This window comes from Sorghum bicolor, chromosome 4 (assembly GCF_000003195.3).
Source record: "Sorghum bicolor cultivar BTx623 chromosome 4, Sorghum_bicolor_NCBIv3, whole genome shotgun sequence".
Classification (NCBI taxonomy): domain Eukaryota; kingdom Viridiplantae; phylum Streptophyta; class Magnoliopsida; order Poales; family Poaceae; genus Sorghum; species Sorghum bicolor.
The window spans coordinates 66,570,649-66,593,766 of record NC_012873.2 but is presented as its reverse complement, the minus strand read 5'-3'; the positions used below and the strand labels follow the sequence as shown (position 1 = coordinate 66,593,766).

General features: G+C 42.6%; 1 protein-coding gene across 2 annotated transcripts; it reads right to left on the bottom strand.

Annotated features, from left to right (window-relative positions):
* Positions 14,922-20,143, bottom strand: LOC110434930. Of its 2 annotated transcripts, none has more exons than XM_021459966.1 (9): positions 19,551-20,143; positions 18,248-18,423; positions 17,973-18,154; positions 17,591-17,878; positions 17,435-17,493; positions 17,299-17,335; positions 17,153-17,224; positions 15,698-16,022; positions 14,922-15,606 (listed from the first exon to the last, which is right to left on the bottom strand). In XM_021459966.1, exons 1-9 carry the CDS (start codon positions 19,678-19,680, stop codon positions 15,214-15,216), a joined length of 1,662 nt encoding a protein of 553 aa, XP_021315641.1. In that variant the 5' UTR covers positions 19,681-20,143; the 3' UTR covers positions 14,922-15,213. The 2 variants fall into 2 exon arrangements, with proteins under 2 accessions (XP_021315641.1, XP_021315642.1); XM_021459967.1 differs by having other exon boundaries at positions 18,248-18,420; positions 19,551-20,141.

Genomic DNA, 23,118 nt, shown 5'->3' with positions numbered 1-23,118 from the left:
ACTACTCCAACTCATTCCAACTCCAACGTTTCCCCGCAAAATATAAATCATGGTGAATTTCATAAATCCGATTCGGTGATTAAAGACACTTTACCAAGAAAAAAAACTAAAACTGCCGGCATTTAGGAATTAGGACGGATGGAGATAAGGCCTCGTTCAGTTGCCGAAACGAAAAGTTTTTAAGTCACTCTAGCACTTTCGTTTGCTTGTGGCAAATATTGTTTAATTATGAACTAACTAGACTCAAAAGATTTATCTCACGATTCACAGACAAACTGTATAATTAGTTTTTGTTTTTAACTATATTTAATGCTCCATGCATATGCTGTAAAAATCGATGTCATAGAGAATCTTGAAAAGATTTTGGTTTTTAGGTGAACTAAACAAGGCCTAATTGTGAGTAACCTTTACATTGGTGATTGGTCGACACTTAGGTCGCTATATCATATAAGCGTTTTTATGATGTGACAACGTTTTTAAGAAGAGAGATGAAAGAAAGTCATTTTAAACAATTATCAACTTTGTACGAAGCACGAAATTAAAAGTTTATAAAACTACAGAATGACTTTTCATTGAGAATGGTTATTTCATCTATGTTCCATTTCATTTTCTATGACATGATAATTTTAGAAGCAACATCATAAAACTCTCCACTAAAACCGATCTTACTGTCTTCTTCAATGTTTCCGTGCTTAATTCCATATTCTCGGCACACCATTCTTAGAATATTATGTTTCTGTATTATGCTCGCTAGTACCTTTTTTTCTATTTCGATGAGTAGTTTAATCTTCTATTCTTCTCCATACCAATTATGCAACAAAAAACTTCTCTTCAGGTGCCTTATTAATGAACTTATAAAAAACTGCGCGCCTACTTTTCTAAAGTTCTATAGTTTTGTTATTAATAGCTCCTTATGTCAATATCGACCTTTTTTAGGCGCCCTGGACGAGTAGGTAGAGCAAAGAGCATACTCCCACGCATTGATGTTTATTTGAATATTATACAAGTTCACTATCATCACAGAATCTTAGCGTCGGTTAGAAGAACACACTTCCATGACTAAGACATGTGGTTCTCTTAGGGCACTCACAGTGCAGACTCTATCATAGAGTCTAAAGTTATTTATTACCTCGAACAATGTGGACTTAGAGTCTAAATAAGACTAGGAGTCTTGTTTTTTCTACCTCTTTCTTCAACCATTGGTGGTTGTGCCTCTGAGTTCGCAGTCATTCAGTTAGCTCCCAGGGTTTTTCGTTTCTCCGTTTCGTCCAATTTGGTGGGTTTTCATATCTTTAAGCTCAAAAACTTCGAGTGTTCCTGCTATAAAGTGTTCTTTCACCTCTGGGGTAATGGTGGTCCTCATTGGGACCTTGAGCTCAAAGCTTTCATTAGAGAAGATCAAGATTCTTGGATTCCTACCAAGAAGTCAGCATTTCAGGCATCAGCTCGTACTTTTGCGGAGGTTGTAAAATCAGTCCCCCTCTCGGGAGCTAACCGCATTCCTCTTCGCCAATCAGCTTTCGACAGACTTGTTTTCCCAGAGTTGGAGCCCACATTTCGTCTTGGGCAGAAGTCAGTCTTAGTAGGACAGAGCCACTCTCCCCTTGGCCATGGAAACAATGGGCCTGCCGAGACTTTTTCAGATTTGAATCTCAACTTGAAATTGGGACAGCCACCAACTACTCGAAATAACAGGCCTAAGTTTTGCTATCGATGTCTGTCCAATAAACATTCAAGGCGCAGTTGCAAATCTCTGATTAGATGTCACAAATGCATGCTTTTGGGACACATTGCGTTGAATTGCCTCGGGCAGAGCACCGTAGACAGCGGAATCAAGAGGCCTATGGTCAGCAATAAAGGAAAAGCTATTTGGACACAACCCAGTTGGTTCTACAAAGCTCCAAGCAAGCATCTTGGGGCAGGAGTAAGCAGCCCACCTGTCTTCTCCTCGTTTGCACATTGGTGGATGGAGGTTAATCCTCAAGCTGTAACTAAGCCCCCAGTGCCACAAGAAATACCTTGGTGTTTGCCTACTCTTTCTACGAAGGGTGGGCCTAATCCAAATGAGACCCATTTGACAGGTAACTTGCAGGAAGCAGGCGCATTTCTAAGTCTGGCTAGCCCGCCTCTTTTAGAGAGGATTAATATTGCTTCACCCCACTATGCCAATTACCAGAGTGCTCCTCATAACTCAGAAGAAAACCTTAATTCCAGTTCCTGGCTGCTTCACCCGGATCATCGCCTCAAACCTCAAGCCATGGCTTTCTTTGAGTTTTTTGGTTCAGGACAGCAATCCATGCAACAGCAAGATCTCAATCCCCAAACCCCCAATCAACTACAGCAAAATCTGCTGGGCGTTGGCCCAGTACAGCAACTGGCAGTGCAGGTGGAAGCAGGCCAAGAACAGCAACTGGCAGTGCCGGTGGAAGCAGTCCAAGAACAGCAGCTGGCAGTACAGGAAAATAATAGCTGGCCTCGTTGGCTTGAGGAAATCCCAGTTCAGCAGGCACCTGTTTCACCTGTCTTAGATCTAGAGATCAACTTGAATGAGCCTCCAATGCCTTTGACTCAAGATCTGAATGAGTTGCCACCATTGGAAGGCTCCGAGGAGATGTTGATCCACCCAAACCAAACAACAATTGATCAGCAGGTGGGAGAAATTTTAGAGATGCAGAGGATAATTCAGCATGCCCCAGCTCTGGCAGAAGGACACCTGGAAGCATTGGAGGAGGTAATTGAAAATCAGCATGACCTATACATAGTTGCACAACTGGCAATAGACCAAGATTCGAATGAGATCCAACAAGGAAAGGATCCCCAAGAGAGGATTGTTCATCCTGTAGAGGGTCAATATTTTGGAGAGGACCAACAACATCTTCCACAGCTAGTCCTAGAACTCCACCAGCAAGTGATGCAGGAAGTTTGTAATAACTTGAACCTGAATGAGGAAGTTGCTAATAACTTGAACCTGCATGTGAATGCTGATTTTCAGCCACTAGTCCTACAAGCCCCAACGGAAACTTCCTTGCACATTGAAATACCTGACGATGAAATGATGGATATGGATATGGAAAACCAGAAGATCCTAGGTCAAGGGCGACAAAATAAACATGGTGGCTTGTTTCAGAACAACATCCAGCTAGGGATGGCCACCACCTTCTTCACCAACCCACCAGAATCGCCATTGTCTGCTGAACCCTTCTGGTTGGCACAAATGGCGCCAAAATTTGGAGATAAGGCTGAGGAAAAAGACAAAATACTCATTGAGGTGCCAACAAAATGGCTAGGCCTCTTCAAAGCTCTTCTTTCAGCTCCAGCCCAACATAAATGGGCCAAACAACTGCTAGAGTCTAGCTTCCCAAAGTTGCTATTCAATGAAAATGAATGGACAGCTACTCTCTCTCTAAGTTGCAAACCTTGTGCTACTGAGGTTTGTGAATTGCTTAGGTGTGAACCTCTGATAGCTCAAGAAATTGAAGAAGCTATTTCTGAAGAACCGGATGAAATTATGGAGAATCCCTCACCAAACAAGAAAAGGGTAAGAAAGGGAAAGGCAGATACTCCTATAGTTGATTCAGCTGTTAGGCGTAGCAGCAGGGTCAGAGCAAACTGTAATGGCTTCAAGATGAATGTGTGCAAGGCTAGGAACTGTCCGGGCTGCAATTCTGAACCCCCAACACTCTCTCCAGCCATCCTTAAGAAGATTGGTACCTCAATGTGTGACCTACAGGATGATCAGTTGCAGGAACAGATATTGAGGAGCAAGAAAAAGGTCGAACCAGTTGGGAAGAAGCTCAAGAAGAGAAAGGATGAAGAGAAGAAGCATGATGACCATGAGGTCATCAACTAGCTCCGTAGAGAAAGTTTTACTTTTCTCCTCTTCTTTGGCTGTTGTCTAGTTGTTCCCCATGGTGCACAACAAATCTTGGAATCTACTGAGTTGGAATGTCAGAGGTCTAAACTCTGACAAGAAGTGGAATTCCATTAGAAACAAGATTATGGAAAGCAAAAGTGAGATTATTTGCCTCCAAGAAACCAAGAAGGAGACCTTTGACATCAACTTCATTAGGAACCTTTGCCCCTTAGATTTTGATTCTTTGGAGTTCCTGCCTTCTGTTGGGGCTTCTGGTGGAATTTTGGTGGTCTGGAAAAGTAATGCGTCCATGGGACAGCTGATCTTCAAAAATAGCTATGCAATTTCTATTGAGTTTACATCAAAGATCAACAATGATAGCTGGGTGTTAACCACTGTGTATGCTCCCTGTACCCCAATTGGCAAAAAAGAATTCCTGGAATGGTTTAGAGAAATCCAAATGCCCCCTGAAAAGGATTGGTTAATAGTTGGTGACTTCAACTTAATAAGGAGGCCTGAAGATAGAAATAGGGATGGAGCAGATGTTAATGAAATGTTTCTGTTTAATGAAGCAATTGATAAACTAGGCCTAATTGAACTTCCCCTATATGGCAGACATTTCACTTGGACCAATAAACAATTCCCACCTCTCTTGGAAAGGTTGGATTGGTTCTTTACTTCAGCGTCGTGGACAATAAATTATCCCAACACCTTGGTCAAGACACTAGTCATGGAAACCTCTGATCATTGGCCTTGTATTGTTGAAATCAGCACAAGAATTCCACAAAGCAAAATCTTTAGATTTGAGAACCACTGGCTCAACCATCAAGACTTCATCTCAGTAGCTATAAATGGATGGAGAGCCCCAGATCATATCTCTGACTCTGCCAAAATAATTATAGCAAAGTGCAAAAACTTAAGAAGAGATCTTAAGGTTTGGAAAACTCAGTTGCCAAAATTGGCACTAGTCATTGAAAGTATCAAACTGGTATTGCACTTCCTAGAGACAGTAGAACTTTTCAGAGACTTATCCCTACCTGAGTGGAACTTTAGGGATCTCATCTCTGCCAAGTTGATTTCTCTTTTAAAACAGCAAAAAACCTACTGGAAGCAAAGGGGGAAGATTAGATGGGTAAAAGAGGGAGATGCAGGAACAAAGTTTTTTCATGCACATGCCACTATCAGACATAGGAAGAATACAATTACCACTTTGCAGGATGGTCTTGGAAACATTTTTCAGCATCACGAGCAAAAGGCTGAACTCCTATGGAATGCCTTCAAAGAGAGGATGGGCATGACCGATTTCAACTACATGATCTTCAATTTAGGTGATTTTATTCAACCCGTTGAAGAGCTAGAGCAGCTAGAGTTGCCATTCACAAAGGAAGAAGTTGATGAAGTGGTCTCCAATCTGCCAAACAACAAGTCTCCAGGTCCAGATGGTTATATTAATGAGTTCCTCAAAGGTTGCTGGCCTCTCATAGCAAATGATTTCTATAAATTATGCAAGGACTTTTTTAGTGGTGAAGTCTGCCTCCAAAGCATCAATAGCTCTGCCTTAATTCCCAAAAAAGAAGGCCCACAGAGAGTATCAGACTATAGGCCTATTTCTCTTCTGAGTACCTCCATAAAGTTGCTGACCAAACTTATAGCAAATAGACTACAGAAACCAATCATGAAAATCATTCATAAGAACCAATATGGATTTATCAAGACAAGAACCATTCAGGACTGCCTAGCGTGGGCACTAGAATATATCCATATCTGTCATAAGTCCAAGAAGGAGCTAATTATCCTAAAACTGGACTTTGAGAAAGCCTTTGACAAGATTGAACATGGGGCAATTTTTGAAATACTCAGAGCAAAAGGATTTGGTCAGAGATGGATTAGCTGGGTGAAATCAGTTTTGAGCTCAGGAACTTCCTCAGTTCTGCTTAATGGGGTGCCTGGGAAAGTTTTCCATTACAAGAGGGGGCTAAGACAGGGTGATCCCTTATCCCCACTACTTTTTGTCTCTGACTTGCTCCAATCTGTGATGAACAAGGCAAAAGACCAGGGACTGCTTAAACTCCCAATTCCTCTCAGTTACACCACTGATTTTCCCATAGTACAGTATGCAGATGACACTTTGGTGGTAATGGAGGCCTGTAGCAGACAACTTTGGATCCTAAAGGCTTTACTTCACACCTTTGGTGAATCAACTGGGCTTAAGGTCAACTATACAAAATCAGTCATGGTACCTATAAACACAAGTCCAGCAAAATTGCAGCACCTAGCAAGGACCTTCAACTGTGATACTGGAAGCCTACCCTTTACTTACCTTGGTCTGCCACTTGGCCTCACAAAGCCTAGAGTCATTGACTTCTCACCTTTGGTCAGTAGATGTGAAAGGAGGTTAGCTGCAACCTCAATCTTTTTAAATCAGGCAGGGAGACTAGAGGTGACAAACTCAATTTTCTCAGCTCTACCAACATTTTGTATGAGCACTTTCCTCTTGCAGCAAACAGTGGTTGATCAGTTAGATAAATTCAGAAAGTTATGCCTTTGGAGGGGAGCTGACATTAATGCCAAACAAAAACCAAAAGCTGCTTGGCCAGTTGTTTGTAGGACAAGAGAGGAGGGAGGACTGGGAGTTCTAAACATCAAAACCCAAAATGAGGCACTGCTGATCAAACATCTTCATAAATTTTTCAATAAAGAAGACATCCCTTGGGTCTCCTTGATCTGGGAGAAATATTATAGCTCTAGAAGGTTACCTGGAACATCAAAAAAGGGCTCATTTTGGTGGAGAGATATATTAAAGCTTCTAGACAAATTCAAAGGAATGGCAAGAGTAGAGATTAATAATGGTAAGTCTTGCTTCTTATGGGAGGATCTATGGGGTAATGAAATTCTTATGCATAAATTCCCAGAATTGTTCTCTTTCATAAAGAAGAAGGAAATTATCCTGGCTGAAGGAATGGCTCAATCTCCCTTGCACAGCCTTTTCCATTTACCCCTATCTCAACAGGCTCATGGCCAAATGCTTCAGCTGCAAAATATTCTGGAGGGGGTTTCCCTGAATGAGTCTACTGACAGATGGGTTTACATTTGGAGCACGGGCCAATTTTCAGTGAAGAGAGCTTATAATCATTTGAGTGGACACAGGATGTTACACCCAGTTTACAATTGGCTCTGGAGAAGTTCTTGCCAAAATAAGCATAAAGTGTTCTTTTGGCTTCTTATAAATGATAGACTGAGTACTAGGGAATTATTGAGAAGAAAGAATATGGATCTTCTAGACTACAACTGCATTCTTTGCAATCGCTCAACTGAAGAATCACTCTTACACCTTTTTCTTGGTTGTCCTTTTGCCACACAATGCTGGGCTTGGCTCAACATTCAGGTTGATCACGACTCTGATCCCTTTCAGAACCTTCAGGGATTCAAAGAGCAACTAGGGGTGCCGTTCTTCATGGAGGTCATCATTTTAATGTGCTGGACTATTTGGAAGGCAAGAAATGACAAGATCTTCCGCCAGATTTATGAGAATCTTCAAATATCAAAACAAAACTTCAGAGATGAGCTCCAGTTTTTACTGCTGCGAACAAAAAGAAGCTACCATCCAGGAATTGATCAATGGATTGCAGATTTAACTTAGCCTGGTTCCTTTCGGTGGTAGCTTTGCTTTTTCTCATTTCTTTTTTCGTGTCTTAACTCTCCCTCCTCCCTTGCTCTCAGTTTTCTTTTCTTTTGTATCTTGATTTTTTTTCAATAAATATGTTGTAGGGGTGCAAACCCTTCCAGTTTTCCTCAAAAAAAATAAATATGCTGCCACATCAGCAAAATACCATAAATAATATGTAATTAATTGTCTTGGACTCTATGATAGAGTCTTGCATTGTGAGTGCCCTTACTTAGTACTCCCTCCGTCCCTGAAAGCTTCAACTCCTAAAATACGTGCCAGTCAAACTTTTTTTTAACTTTGACTAACTTTATAGAAAAGAGCATCAATATCTATGACATAAAATGAGTATCTTATAAAAATATATTCTATGTAAATCTAATGGTATTAATTTGGTACTATAAATCCTAGCGTTTTTTCTATAAATGTGGTCAAAGTTTTAAAAGTTTGACTTAGGACAACTTTAGAAGTTGCAGCTTTCAGGGACAGTACATGCATGTACTTTGTATATTGCCTAGTACTACTAGTACAAGGGAGAGAAACTTAATCCACTAGCTGCAAGTCAAAGTTCTCCTGTAGTATGATAAGGATGACTGGATCATCAACCACTAATCTGATCAATCTGCTTGCTTGGTTTGACCTCCCCTAAATCACAAGGATTTTTTAAATTTATTTCTCAAACGTTTCCGTCGCCAGGGTTAGATTCTATTTGGATTAGCTAAATTCGCATCCATTCCAAATTATAAATGATTTTAGTATTTTTAGTTCATTCGTATAGCGTATACCAGCATAGTAAAGCCATGAACCTAGAGAAGTCAAATGACTTAATTTGAAGTGGAGTGAGTAGCTTTTTATACTTTTTATAAGCTGGATGGTTGAATAGTTTAAAAACAGGTTATAAGTTGGACTATAAATTAAGTTGTTTGAATCAGCTAGATCTTTTTTTAGCGGCTAGCAATTAGTTTTAGTCAATTCAAACAGAACCTTAACAACAAGTGTTTCTGAATCATATAAATGGTATACCAGAAAAAGAAAGAAACATACTTGTTATACACAGTAACTCTTGTAGATAATTAACCTTTACATCAGTATGCCTGAACGTATGACTCACGAGTATCTGCTCCAGAGACTTTACTGCTTAGGCCAGTCTCAATGCATAGTTTACCAAGACTATAAACTAGGTAACCGAGCCAGATGAGTTTTATGGGGATGAAACTCCTCTCTCATCTGATGAAACTTCATTTAATAACCCTGCGAAGTCAGCAATTTTGCTTATGTGGCACCCTATTTAATGTGCATGACACTCTCATGAAACATGCATTGAGACTGGCCTTAGGCCAGCCGGCCCAGCCACGCTTCCAGTGAAGCAAAAATTAACCTGATGGTAACATCTTGAGCCTGGAATCCTGGATCAGAAGAAGCAGCGAAACACCAGTGGACAGCGACCTTAACAATTTCCTTGACAGTTTCTCTAGGCACAGCTGTGAGAAAATTACTTACCGGGGATAGGATATCTGCCGAAAGGTCGGTCGGTTTTCCAGATGAAACCAGCTTCTGCATGCGTTATCTGCAAATACTAGGACCAAAAATTAGTTAATGCGATTCGGTGCTCGTCCTTGTAAGATTTTTTTTACATGAATGTGGTCTTTGGTTTTCACTGACAGAAGGGGATATCAACCGCTTGTTTGTGAAAGATGCGCAAAACATGGTACAGAGAGCTGACAAGGCTAAACTAATCAGTAGCTTTCTCACAGGTTGGCACATCGCACTAGCTAGCATCCTTTCTTTTTTTGTCTTATCAAGAGGACATTTACAATGGAAGGAAGAATCAGTCAGATTGCTTAAAATTAATAAAGCCTTTATATACATCACCGAAAGATGACCCGTTTGGCCTCCAAGGGCCACTCTCTCTACTTTTCTAGTATCTCTAACAGAAGAACACGGTGACTGTGTCACATAACAACTAACCGAGATTTATCACCGCTAATCTAGCTTAGATTTTCCGTAAAGCTGCCGCACATGGAGACCTGCCGCCGACACGTACGCCTGCATTGCAGTTTGCAAAGGGATCGATCTCCGTCTGCTACTAGCTCAGGTTTCACGCGGTTGTGATCTTCGTTCATGAATCATGACAAGTAATGTGAGGTAGAAACAGATTTCTGAGCGAGTAGGATTAGGATCAGAACTGCATTGCGCCTAACTCTGAACCAGAGGAGATTTAAACTCGACGCAATTCAGTGGAGCCCGTGAAAGTGAGAGAGGAGAAAACCCAGCATTTTATGTAGCCTGTTTATTTATGTTAAAAAAATGCAGAGTTTTAGTCGGTCAGGACTAAGGACCCACTGAAAAAGAATCCGAGAGAGACCAAGCGTCTCGATCATGGCTTTGTTTCGGATTTGCAGTACTTTAGCACTTTCGTTTGTTTGTGACAAATATTATCCAATCATGTACTAACTAAGATCAAAACATTCGTCTCGTGATTTACAACTAAACTGTATAATTAGTTTTTGTTTTCATCTATATTTAATGCTTCATGCATGCGCCGCAAGATTCGATGTGACAGGAAATCTTGAAAACTTTTTGGTTTTTGGGGTGAACTAGGCCTTGTTTAGTTCACAAAAATTTTCAAGATTCCCTGTCACATCGAATCTTTGGTCGCATGCATGGAGCATTAAATATAGACGAAAATAAACACTAATTGCACAGTTTACCTGTAATTTGTGAGATGAATATTTTGAGCCTAGTTACTCCATGATTGGACAATATTTGTTAAATAAAAACGAAAGTGCTACAGTAGCCAAAAACCCAAATTTTTGCCAACTAGGCCTAAACAAGGCTCATGTGTTGAATGCGGAGAAGAGGCCTGCCGGCGACAGCAAGCCGCCGGCGTGACATGGCGGTGAGGAGGCGAGACGGCGGCTCTGAACTCTGGAGCCCAGCATTGCACGGCTCCTCTGCAGTGCTCCTCCTCGAGGTCCGTGCAAGGACCGTTCATCTTCCGCGGCGACACCATCGGCCGTCGGTTTCGCGAGATCGTCGGTGGAAGAAATACCAGGACAGACGTGGATCAGTCTCTGCAGGCAGGCATCCATCGGTGGTCTGGTCTGGTGAGGCGTGTCCATGACGCATTTTCTCATGCCTGCCGTGTGCTTTTGCCGCAGACATGGACGGGGAGAGCGGCGTTCTGGCCTCTGACGGCCGGGCATGCATCTGCCGACGGCGACGGGCGACGCCGGCCGGCCCCACGACGGGTGCGCGCATTCAGGGCGGTTTCATTGCCGACCCGGCCATGGAGACAGGAGAGAAAGTGAACACTGAGCCTTGTTTCGTGTCGGTGCAACCCTAGCACTGCAGATTGCGGCCGGAGAAGAAATGCCGGAACAGTGAGCTTTTTCAGGGCGCCCTGGTCTGCCGGTTGCATTGCATGCATGGCAACTCGCCGGCCACTTGGGATTGGGATAGGACTGGAGGTGACACGTCAGGTGTAAAGCAAAAGTCCAGAGCCAGCTCCGGTCGCCGCCATTGACCGTGCCTTTTTTCTTCGTGACGAGGAGATTGGAGCCCTGGAATTGGAGGAAAGAAATCCCTCCCCCTCTGGGATCTGACTCGGATGAGATGAGCTCCTAGCACTGCCCTGTGCGTGCGGCCGTGCGCCTAGTCACCACGACGCGGACGCGCGCTGATGTGCAGTGCAGGCACGGCAATTGGCCATGTCAAAGGCGCCAGTCAGAACGTTGGCACGGAAGGTTCAGGGAAAGAGTCAACGCAAAGGGTACTCGCTCGCCGCTTGTACTGTACTACAGTACAATACTGCCGGTGATCTGCTCAGCTGCTCGCTGTACATGCGACGACCGTGCATGGTGCGTGGTTACAGGTTGACTCTGGCACAGCACCATTGCAAGGGGGGCAATGGGAAGCTGGCTGCTGGCTTCGCCGCGGCAGATGCTCTGGGCACGAGCGACGAGTGCCCTCGTTCCTTGTCCTTGGGCTGCCACTGTCACTGTCAGTGCCAACAACAAGTTGAGACGTGCAGGCTGCAGGAAGTGCAGGTGCAGCGCACCTTGCTGTGCTGTCTGGTGAGATGGGTGGGTTGACTCTGCCGCTGGAGCCTAGAGGAGGAGCTGAGGAGGAGGATGGGGGGATGAAAATAAAATCGACCGACCGACCCACATGTCAGCGGCCCGCTACCAACGCAGGCTCCTGCAGGATATGGATATATGATGAGTCCGTCGAGGGCGCCCGTTCAAGTCAACAGCAGACCCTACACTCAATGACGGAGCCAGAAAAAAATTATAGGTGGGGCGAGTTCTAACGAGAAAATCAAGTTGCACGTAATAATTACAGACTACCGTCACACAAATTGTTCATGCAACCTGGTCCAAGGGAAAGGAAGCGTCAGACCTGCCTGCCGATAAAGACTGATGATGATATATACTCGTACAAAACTAGGGATTGCGTTCAGTTCATTCACGGGTACAACTTTAAATCCACATCATCCATATACTCCATACTCATACCACACATGTATGTCCATACACAGGCAAAGGAAGATTAAAAGGCTATCTAGCCTACGTTTCTAAAGAAATACTTCTACCTCTCTTTTTTTTTCGAGAATAATACTTCTTCTCATTTGGACACCAAGATCGGCCCATATAACTTGGACGTGGGCCTTCGTACACGATCACTTATTCACTTCGGACGCCGACGTGGGCCTTCATCTTTCGTAGCAACTTCATCTGAAGCTTTCGTATTGGTTTAGGTCCCTCAACTTTTGCGAAAGTCTGATTTTCATCCCTGAACTCTAAAACCGGACAAAATACATCCCTCAACTTTTAAACCGTGCACATTACATCCTTGACCTGGATTTGAAAGCGGTTTTACCTTTTTTTTTATTTATTTTGGCTGAATTTTTTTGAAAAATCACAGTAAATCACATAAAAATCATAAAATAGAAAACTCAATTTTGTTGGACTTCAGATTAGTAGATCTACACATTGAATATATAATATAGTATGTTCTAGTACAAATTTGTTTGATGCATCTTTAGATCTATGTTTTTCTGTAATTAATTAGACTAATTATAGCTACATTTTCTATGGTCTAACTGTGATGAAATTTATATGGTGAGCTAATTATTCTATGTTTGAGTTATAGTAAAAATGTTATACTCATGAATCATGTATTACTTAGTTATATAGATTTATTTAGGGTTATCCTTGTTAAATTATAATAAATCTATAACTAAGTTATACATGATCTAATGAGTATGAATTTTTACCATAGTTTAAACATATAATAATTAGTCTAACATAAAAAAATCACCACAATTGGACCATACAAACTATAGCTATGAATTATTCTAATTAATTATAGAAAAAACAGTTCCAAAGCTACAATAAAAACTTTGTACTAAAGCATACTATATTATATGTTCACTATGTAGATCTACTTATCTAGAGTCCAACAAAATCAGATTTACTATTTTATGAATTTTATGTGATTTACTATAATTTTACAAATATTCAGCCAAAATAAATAAAAATAAAAAAGACAAAACTGCCTTCAAAACCGCTCATAACCATGTCAGAGACGTAATATGCATGGTTTCAAAAATTGAAGGATGTATTTTACCCGGTTTTGAAGTTCAAAGATGAAAAACAGACTTTTGCGGAAGTTGAGGAAACTTCTTCCTTTCGTATTCCCTTCGATCAGCAACAGAGGAGAGCCCCCGTGCCTATTCACGGGCATTTCAGAACCCATTTCAACATGAGGCCCATAAGCACGTGGTGTCACACGTTAGAGACGAGAGGGAAAAAAAATATTCTAGCCCTCCAAACTACTCCCTCCATACTAAATTATAAGTCATTCCAAGAATCTTGTAGAGTTAAAGTATTTTTATGTTTGACCAAAATTATAGAGAAAAATACTAAGATTTGTAACGTAAAGTGAGTATACTATGAAAATATAATTTAAAAAGAATCTAATGATACTTAGTTAGTACCATAATAATTACTATTTTATAATATAAATTTGGTCAAACTTAGAAAAGTTTGACTCTCTAAGATTCTTGGAATGACTTACAATTTGGGATGGAGGGAGTATGTCTGATTTTTTCTCTTAAGAATAGCAAAATACTAGTATTTGATACTCCCTCCATCCCAAATTGTAAGTCATTCCAAGAATCTTGGAGAGTCAAAATATTTTCACGTTTGACCAAAATTATAGAGAAAAATAATAAGATTTGTAATGTAAAGTGAGTATACTATGAAAATATAATTAAGGAAGAATCTAATTATATTTAGTTTGCATCATAATAATTATTATTTTATCATATAAATTTGGTCAAACTTAGAAAAGTTTGACTCTCCAAGATTCTTGGAATGACTTACAATTTGGAATGGAGGGAGTAAGTTTTTTTAGAACACAAGGAATGTCTCTAAGCTTTTTTTTCAAAAAATATAGAAATAGTTTGGGATATGATATATATATATATATATATATATATATATATATATATATATATATATATATATATATATATATATATATGTATAATAAAACCATTCTAATTGATATCGAAACATGCGGTTAAAATGTTTTGCAACAAAAAAAGGATAATACCCAAAGTTTATGTCGCATTCATGGTGGTTGCCCCTCATTTTTTTTACTCTGCAAAGTTTTTTGAAACACGATTATAGATATTTTGAGAATTTTCCACATTTTCATAGATATTTTTGCAATTTCCTAGAGTTTAACCTATTTTTTAAAAAAGTTTCTAAAGATGTTTTGACGAGCTCTAATATTTTATTCGGATTTTTCATAGCCAAATCCATCTCGAGATTTTTTGAATTTTATAAATGTTACTCCCTCCATTCCAAATTATAAGACATTCTAAGAATCTTGGAGAGTCAAAACATTTGAAGTTTGACCAAAATTATAGAGCGAATTATAAAGATTTATAACATCAAATAGATATACTATGAAAATATAATTAATAAAAAACTTAATGATACATAGTTGGTATAATAAATATTATTATCTTGTTATTTAATTTTGGTCAAACTTGAGATGTTTTGACTCTCCAAAATTGCAGAAATATCTTATAATTTGGGATGGAGGGTGTAAATTTTTGTGTGGTTTGAAAACCGTATAAAGTATTTATCGATTCTTTTAGCGAGAAAAAAAAGAACAAAACTGCCTTTAAAATCACTCCAAATTAGAGTAGGGAGGTGATTTAAACAATTTTGAGAGTTCATAAGGATAAAATGGCTGGTTTTGGAGTTGGAGGGCAATTAGACTACGTCAATAATTCAGGGAGACGGTGAACACCTACGAACCAACCAACGAGACGACCAGTGGTCAGCAAGACAGCGACAACGGGAAAAAAACGATGATACACACAGATGAAGAGAAACGAACTGAAGAACATGCAAATATGCAATCTTACAGTTCCAGATCATGACTGTACACCACTAATGCCCAATCCCAACATAAAGGAGTTACATGCTGTCTGACCTCTCAAGTTCGAACCACAAAACCAGCTACAGTCAGTACGAGAATGCACATCAGCTTCGTCTACGAAAATCAGCAACAGCAACAGCAAGCAAACGAACAATCCAGGGTACATCCACCTACATCACTGAAACCCAACTAGCGCGGAGTATGCACAGCGGCACAGGCAAGGGAGGAACGGCCATCAGGTGCCCGGGACTGTTGGCGCCGGCTTGTCTTCCAGCGGGTACGGCTGGTGCTGCTTGCTGTACACGCGGTGGCGCCGCTCCCTGGCGTAGATCACCCAGAAGATGAGCGACAGCATCACCGCTGACGAGACCATCACCAGGCCCACGTACACCCACTTGCTGTAGCGCTCCAGGCCAGGGCAGTAGCCCTGGTTGATGGTCGTGAAGGTGTCGCGCACGAAGGTGCAGTCCTCCAGCTGGATGAGGAAAGGCCCGTACTGGTACAGCCCCTGGCTCACCGTCACGCCCGCCGTCATCTGCCTGTAGATGCTGGGCGTGACTCGCCCCACGGTGGCGCAAATCTCGGCTCCGGAGACGGTTTTGCTCTGGCATTCGTAGTTCTTCCAAACCTGCAATGTTGTATGCCGAGGCATGGATCAGTGTTGTTAGGCGCTCACCATCCAAGCAGGAAATAATGCAGGATAACAGCCGACGACTTACCTGGGTTGCATTGTACAAGGTAACCTCCCCTCGGGTGCAGTTGCGGTCCCTCAGATTAGGTGTGAATGGATTGCAGAGCAGAGGCATCAATGGCCCTGACTGATTGTAGTAGAAAGGTGTCAACTGTGGAGGGAAGTTTCTATTCGACACGTTGGTGATCACCTGGTTCACCACGTTCACCAGCTCGAAGGTGACCTGCCTGCTTCTGTACAGGGATTCGTTTGCTGTGGCAGGCTCGACACAGGGGATAACCTCATCCAGGGCGGTGTGTTCTGTTGGATGAGCAACCCACTCTTCCATCGCAACACAAGTATCTGAAACAACACTGTTTTGTACAATGTACAGAGAAGATGAGATACTGATATCAAAAGGGAGATTTGTTTAGTGGATCATAAAGGTTGCCTTTAAGAGGGTAAATGTTTTACCCAAAGTCGAAATCCCATGAAAATTATATGTAGCGGTTCGAACAGCTCCAGTTTTGTCTTTACTACTGATAGTTACATCTTACATGTTAATTTACAATTATGTACAAGTTTAGCTAGCAAAAAGCATTAACCTCGAATTTAAAAACAAAATTGTTCCCATGCAATTGATATTTACAAAAGGACATAGTTTGGCATGTAATACTGAAACATAAAAGGTGTTGCACATGATTTGGCTTACAAGCGAAATGCGACAAAGAAACTAAGGCCTTGTTTAGTTGAGGAGGTGAAAAGTTTTTGGGTATTGTAGCACTTTTTGTTTTTATTCGGCAATTATTGTCCAACCATGGACTAATTAGCCTCAAAAGATCCATCTCGTAAATTACAAAGCAAACTGTATAATTAGTTTTTTTATCTATATTTAATGTTTCATGCATGTGCTGCAAGATTCGATGTGACGGAGAATCTTGAAAAGTTTTGAGTTTTGGGGTGAACTAAACAAGGCCTAAGCAAAAGTGTATGTAGCTACAATAAATAACTAAAATATAGCTTACAAACTAAGCCCCTTCATAGACCTAAGCAATCTTGAAGATATGGAAAGAGATGTTTGGGAACATGAAAGATGTAAGGTTAAACAATCCAAATAATAGCGAAGTTGGGTTAAAGGCAACACAAGAAACAAGAAGACCTAGTCGCATAGACTAATGCAAAGATGTAGCTCTGAGCCCCTGAATGGAGTCCAAGATGTCATTGGATAGGCAATTGCAATGCAAATTGGTACCAGGAACATGGACTGATGATCACTTGATGCAAGTGCTAGATCATCGCTGTGCTAGCATGCTCCAAACAAGATCAGACTTCAATTTGAAAAAGACCTGGACCTAAAATCAAAAGCGCCAATTTTTTCTAATATATTCTAGGCTATAAAATATAAGGTTGATTGTACAAAACAGGGATAGCTTAATTGGACTTGGGATGCAAGTGTGCTACTTGGTGCAGTATTGTGATGTGTTTATTATATTAGAATACTTACTTGTGCAGAAGAAGAAAGACACCGCACAGGATAAACGTCCCAGTAACCAATATCCATCCAATAACAACCAAGCTGTATAAAAATAGGTGCAATGAATGATATCTCCAGTTTGTTAAAATAAAATCATAAGCAAAAACAAAACTTACACAGAGACAATGAATTCCAGACCAAAGATGGATAACACTGACAAAGTCAAGATTTACTATGTTAGCATATGTGTTTAGAAACACACAAAACAATGACCATTTTCTGGCCAGTATGGAAAAAACAAAGAGTACTCACAGAAGCCAATAAATGCCAGAAGAAGCATCACTGCTGCAATGACAATTAAAGCAAGGCGCCTGAAATAAAATTGGTGGACCACATGCACAAAATCCATTCTCCATCAGTTGCATCATTTAGATGATATCTCAATGATATGGGGCAGAAAACACTTACACTCTGTTTAGCAACTTTTTTATCCTCGCGGCATTATCTGTTGTTTTAATAGCAAGATCAGTAGCTGACGTGTTCAGCTTTCCTTGGATTTCATTTATCTGACTTTGGACATTAGGAGGCAGTAAAAAGGAATTTGCTATGTCAATCCTCTTTGCAGCTGACAAACTATCAGATAGGTTCCTAAGGTTGTCAACAGTATAATTTGCCTGGCTAACAACAAACTTCAGAGTAGTTGTTGTGCTCTTGTGGAATTTGCCCTGGCCATCGTATAACATAGCACATCCAGCACTAGCATTCAGTGAAACTTGATCAGCATATACAGCTCAAAATATGTGCAAGGATTCATGAAAGTGCCACATTATTATAGAAGAATGGAACTTACATTGCAGCACAAGTGAACAATATTAGAAGTATCAATGACAGAGCATATGCTGTTCGAGAATACTTGTAGGTGTGATGCGGGCAACAGAAATGACGGCAGCAAATCCCAAGCATAACCAGGAAAAAGATCACAAACCACGCCAGAGCAATAGCGAACAGCGGAATGGCTGTATATCCGACGGACTACCAACAAAGAAATCAGCGCAACAAATATCATATAATGCCACCAAATGTAAGCAGACGATAGAGTTGCATTTTTGGAAATAAATGACTTACAGCAAAATAGTGCACTTCACTGATATTCCAGCCGCCCGGGTATTTCCTGAAACCATTCAAGGGATCCTTTCGATATGTCCTATCTGCCGCCAATACAAAGGAGCTATTCGTAGTGACGTTGATGTCAGTAGGAGCTTCAGCAATTGACCTCCTTGCCAGCAAGCCAAATCCATCTGCTTTTGACAGTTATAATTCCTTGTCATACAAGAAGGATTGCTTCTGACAGTTATAAATCTCCCAACTGGGATAATAGGCATTTTCTACTGGTGGTTTAATACATCTACGTGCTTTTCCTTTAGTCTTTCACTGGTTTAATTATAACATTCTCTGCAGAATAAGTGAAGCAGTATTCAAGAGAGGATAGAACTTGAATAGAGCCATCTCATAATGTTCCCTTTAAATTAAATTTCTTACAAGTAAAGGCTAGGTGTCTGCGGGTACGTAAGAATTCAGTTATAATAAACTAAAACAAGAAATGGATACGAAAATCACTTGCATACCATTACAACACTCAGTACCGAAAACAGCAAAGCAGTACAAAACGGAAGGAACTGCAGCGCGGTAAAAGGGTAAATGGAAGCACCACAGGGCAGTGACACAAGACTGAATTTGCTCTGTTAAAAAACACTGAATTTGGGAACACTATACGTTGGAACCAAAGTATTCAAATCTGTAGAAAAGCCATTCGCTACAGAAAAGAAAAACAGAACTGATGCAGGGGGGGCATGGGGAAAGGAAAAGGCGAAGGGAATTTAGACAACCAAGAAGCTAGTTGTATTCCTTTCCTAGGGGGGGAAAAAAAGAAAAGAGAACCGCAATACAAGGAGGGAATGAAAGAACTCGAATTTTCCTTTTCCTTTCAAAAGAAAGGGGCACAGATTTGATACAGAACACTGCACATCACTAAGAACCAAGATTTGGCAGGGTCGAAGTCTAACATAGGATTCTTTCGGAGAATAAACCCTGTAAGGAGCAGAAGAAAAGGACACCAAACAGATGAACAACAACCTGAGGACCACAGAACACTAGAAAATTATGGGGACCGTTCCTTATGATGAAGAAGAATTCGACTTCACTCGGTACTAAACAAAAAGCTCTATCTTGTTTAAACGAACTGGAAAAACAAAACAAAGAGGCATGCAGAGGAACCGAAATCACGCTAAAATCGCACTGAATCAAAAGAACAAGCAAGCTATTATCTTCTTCTCTGCAGCGTACATATACCAGCAAAAAGAGTAAAACCAGGTGCGTGGTGCGTGTGTGTATATAAACAGGAGACGCGATAAGGGAGGGCTGCACGAACCAGAGTGGAGCGCGGGCCTCTGGGAGTGACGAGGGGCAGGGAAGCCTCCCGGTCCGGGATGTGCGCCGCAGAATGGCAGCGCGACGAGCAGCAGCAGCGCCAGGCGGACGAGGGGAACCGGCAATGCCATGGCTGGGCGTCTCACCGGCGCGGCGGCGGCGCCCTCTCTCCCCCCAGGAATACGGCGTGAACCCAACAAGATCGTACCACCACCTTTTGTCCGCGTCCTCGCCTCCACCCACGCTCCGAGAACAGGATGAGAAGTTGAGAACGAAGGAAAAGCTTCAGGCTGGCAGAAGAAGGGGTGGTAGGAGAACGAAAGAGATGGGGGCCGGGCCGAGGTCGGGGTCGGGGTGGTCGTTCCACAAAGATGGAAGACGGATGCTTTTCTGCTTTTGGTTCCTCCCTCCGCGGCTGTTCGTCGTCACCCAGACGCCCCCTCTGGCTCTGGCCTCTGGGCAAATGCACTGGGGTTAACGGGATTTTCGCCTCCCTGTCCCTTGTCTTGCGGGGATTAGATTCAGAGAGGCGTGTCCAAATCCAAACCAAAGAGTGGGATTAGGCGTGGGTGGCAGCAGGACACGGCCGCAGATCTGTCGGGGGCATTGCATTTCTGGTGCGTAGTAGTTGCGCGAGTGTGTCGGGGGCATTGCATTTCTGGTGCGTAGTAGTTGCGCGAGTGTTGTTCCCAAACTGCCCAGGGAGCGCGGTTAACTGGCGGCTGCTGGGAATTACCGCGCGCCTTGGATAACCAACTGCTCCGGACATTCACATCCGGCAAGGGCAAAACGGGGAATGGGCCCCAATGATTCCCAAATTGCTCAGTGTGCGGTTTTGTTTATTGCAAAAGGGTACTGTGATTGTTTGATGTGATGCGTCCCCATTAACCCCCTGTCTTTACTCCTTAAAGACGCACTGATGATAATCAAAAGTCAAAAAAGAATAATAATTAGGACACGGATTCGATCTTGCTGCTTGTACTCAGTCGATGAGCCTGTTGATACTGGAACTATTATTTACTAATTTGTTACGAGAATAAAACACTATTATCTAACAGAAAAAAAAATATAGATTATAAAACAAGCAAACTGATGTCGGCACCCGCCGATGCCGGCGCAGGGCCTCGCTGGTCCGGACACCGCCGCACCGGAGTCGTCGGAGGCTCCGACATCCGAATAAACCGCGCCGCGTCTCCATCGGTGGCCTCCTCGCGGTTGCGGTGGCGGCCACCATCAACGACTAGTTGCATGCCACAATTCATGCCTCGTGTACTTGCTGAACGCTCTTAAAACTCTAAAGAATTGTATCGGTGGCCAGCGGTGGTCTCCACGAGGCTAATCTCGTATGGTTTCCGCTGCAGTCGCGTTACGTACCATGTGCGGCCGGTATGGAGCCGCGAATTTCAATTTCTTGCGAGTACTCAAGTACGCAATGCCCAGTTGGCCACCTCTGTACTGTACACGGTGTGTGCAATAATCATGCACCGACGAACTGATTAGCGACGAGTACGTATATATTATCCGGGGCTGAGCATTCTTCGTGCACGAGGAAAGAACCTCTATCTTTATTTTCTTCTTTTTCCAAAAAAGAATCAACAGTGTTTTTCCCTTATAATAAATTAAGAGAAAAATATTTTTAGTCATGATTGTTTAGACCTATAGGTGACGTCGTGAGGAGACGGCAGAGCAGGCCGGGCAGTACCGCGAGAGTCGGAGACGAACGGCACCGGGCGGCCGGGGGTGCGTGCGTTCTGGTTCCGGCTGCTGCTGGTGCTGTTGTGCATACATGTTGTTGGTAGGCTCGGGAAGAAACGCGCCGTGGTCAGCGAGCAGGCGTGGAGTACGTACTCACGCACGTCAGGACGTCACGTACCTGTACTAGAGGGTGTATGAACAGCCAACAGCCTTGGAGCAGGATCATCCACTCCACTCCACTCCAGGTGGCAGGATGACCAGGTGCACGTCCGAGGGCCGCCCGAACATTCCGATACAGCTGGTCTGGCGAGATGAGTTGGCCCCGTTTTCAAATGGAAACCGTGCAGTCTGTTGGCCACGTGGTGCCTACCATCAGGTTTCCTTTTTTCGGGTGTGTGGTCATTATGCTTGGGACCTGGGCTGGTTTCCTCCGTTGCCCGCTGCACCTGGACCTGGTATCGTAGGAGAAATAATATTTGCCTCTCTGGCGTGGCTCTTGCAGCGCTGTCCGTATCCGGTACGCTGCATCTGCTATACGGCGTAGCTCGGCGTGTCGGACAGAGACGCCGCGGCGGCGTGTCGCGTACCTAACCTACTCCGTGGCCCGTGGTTGAGCACTGCCGCAGGTGAACCGCGTGCGTGCGCCGGTGCGCGCGTGCCTGACTACTGAACGAACGAAACGCATCGACGTGGGAGACGGGCCCCGCCCGCCCCGGAAGGAGGCAGAGCGACTCGCGGCGTCCGCCAAAATAAATCTGCAGTGGAGGCAGACAACGTTGTCTCGACTCGACTCTGCCAACGACGTCGACCAGCGAGCCGACGTCGGCGACGGGGCGGGGACGTGGACGGGGACGGGGACAGGGACAGGGACAGGGGGACCTGCGCTGCGCAGCTGCGCGAGCCTCCGTCGGTCGGCCTCGCCCGCGCGGGCGGCGGGCCTATGCGACGGGGACGGTCGCCTTCGCCACGGCCCGCCTGGGGGCCGCCGTGACAGGCCTGTTATAAAACATGTTGCCAGCGGTTGTAACCTTTCCCTCTCCGTCTCTCATGATCAATATAGTAGATGAAAGTAGAAGAACCAATAGACACAAGATAGGGAGACTGTTCTTTATTCCTCTGAATATTGGTGATTACAACATAGAGCTCCCACGTATATATAGTCTTGCCAAGGCCTAAGAGTTTTGGTAAGAGCCCACATACAAATGGACTAGGATTAAGATTCCTCCTTCTCCTTTCCTTCTAGGATCAAGTCCATATGTTTTACAACACTCCCCCTTGGGCGATTACCACGATATGCACATGCCTCATTAAAAACTCCATCCGAAAACCCAATGGGAAAAAAACGGTTCTTGGAGAAAAGAGTACATTGCATTCGTTAATTGTATTGCACATGTTGTCTCATTAAAAAACTTGTGTGAGAAACCTTCAAGTAAAAACTCACATAGAAAAAAAGAGTACAACATTTATCCTTCGTGGTCATGTATTCTTTAGGATATTCTATTCTTCATGAATAGATATTTATCTTCATGATTTATGCATAAACTTCAATGTTTTAGCAAATATGATCTACTTGATCTTTGTAATTCTAGTGGTTTACCTTCAAGGTAGATTTAATAAAAATATGCTCCCCCTCATAATGCCAATTTTTGAACTTTATTGTTCAAATCATACTGTTCACAAATGTGTGCTTAATTAATGGTATGCAGTACCACAATACTATATCTTTCAAAAGGTTGGCTCATAATTCTTCTATGAATTATATGGGTATAAATAAGAGCAATATGCTTTATGTATAAATGACCACTGATTAGTTGTGCAAAACAAATAAAAATTATCTTCAGGATAATAAATCCTTTCAGAGGATTATGGGGTAA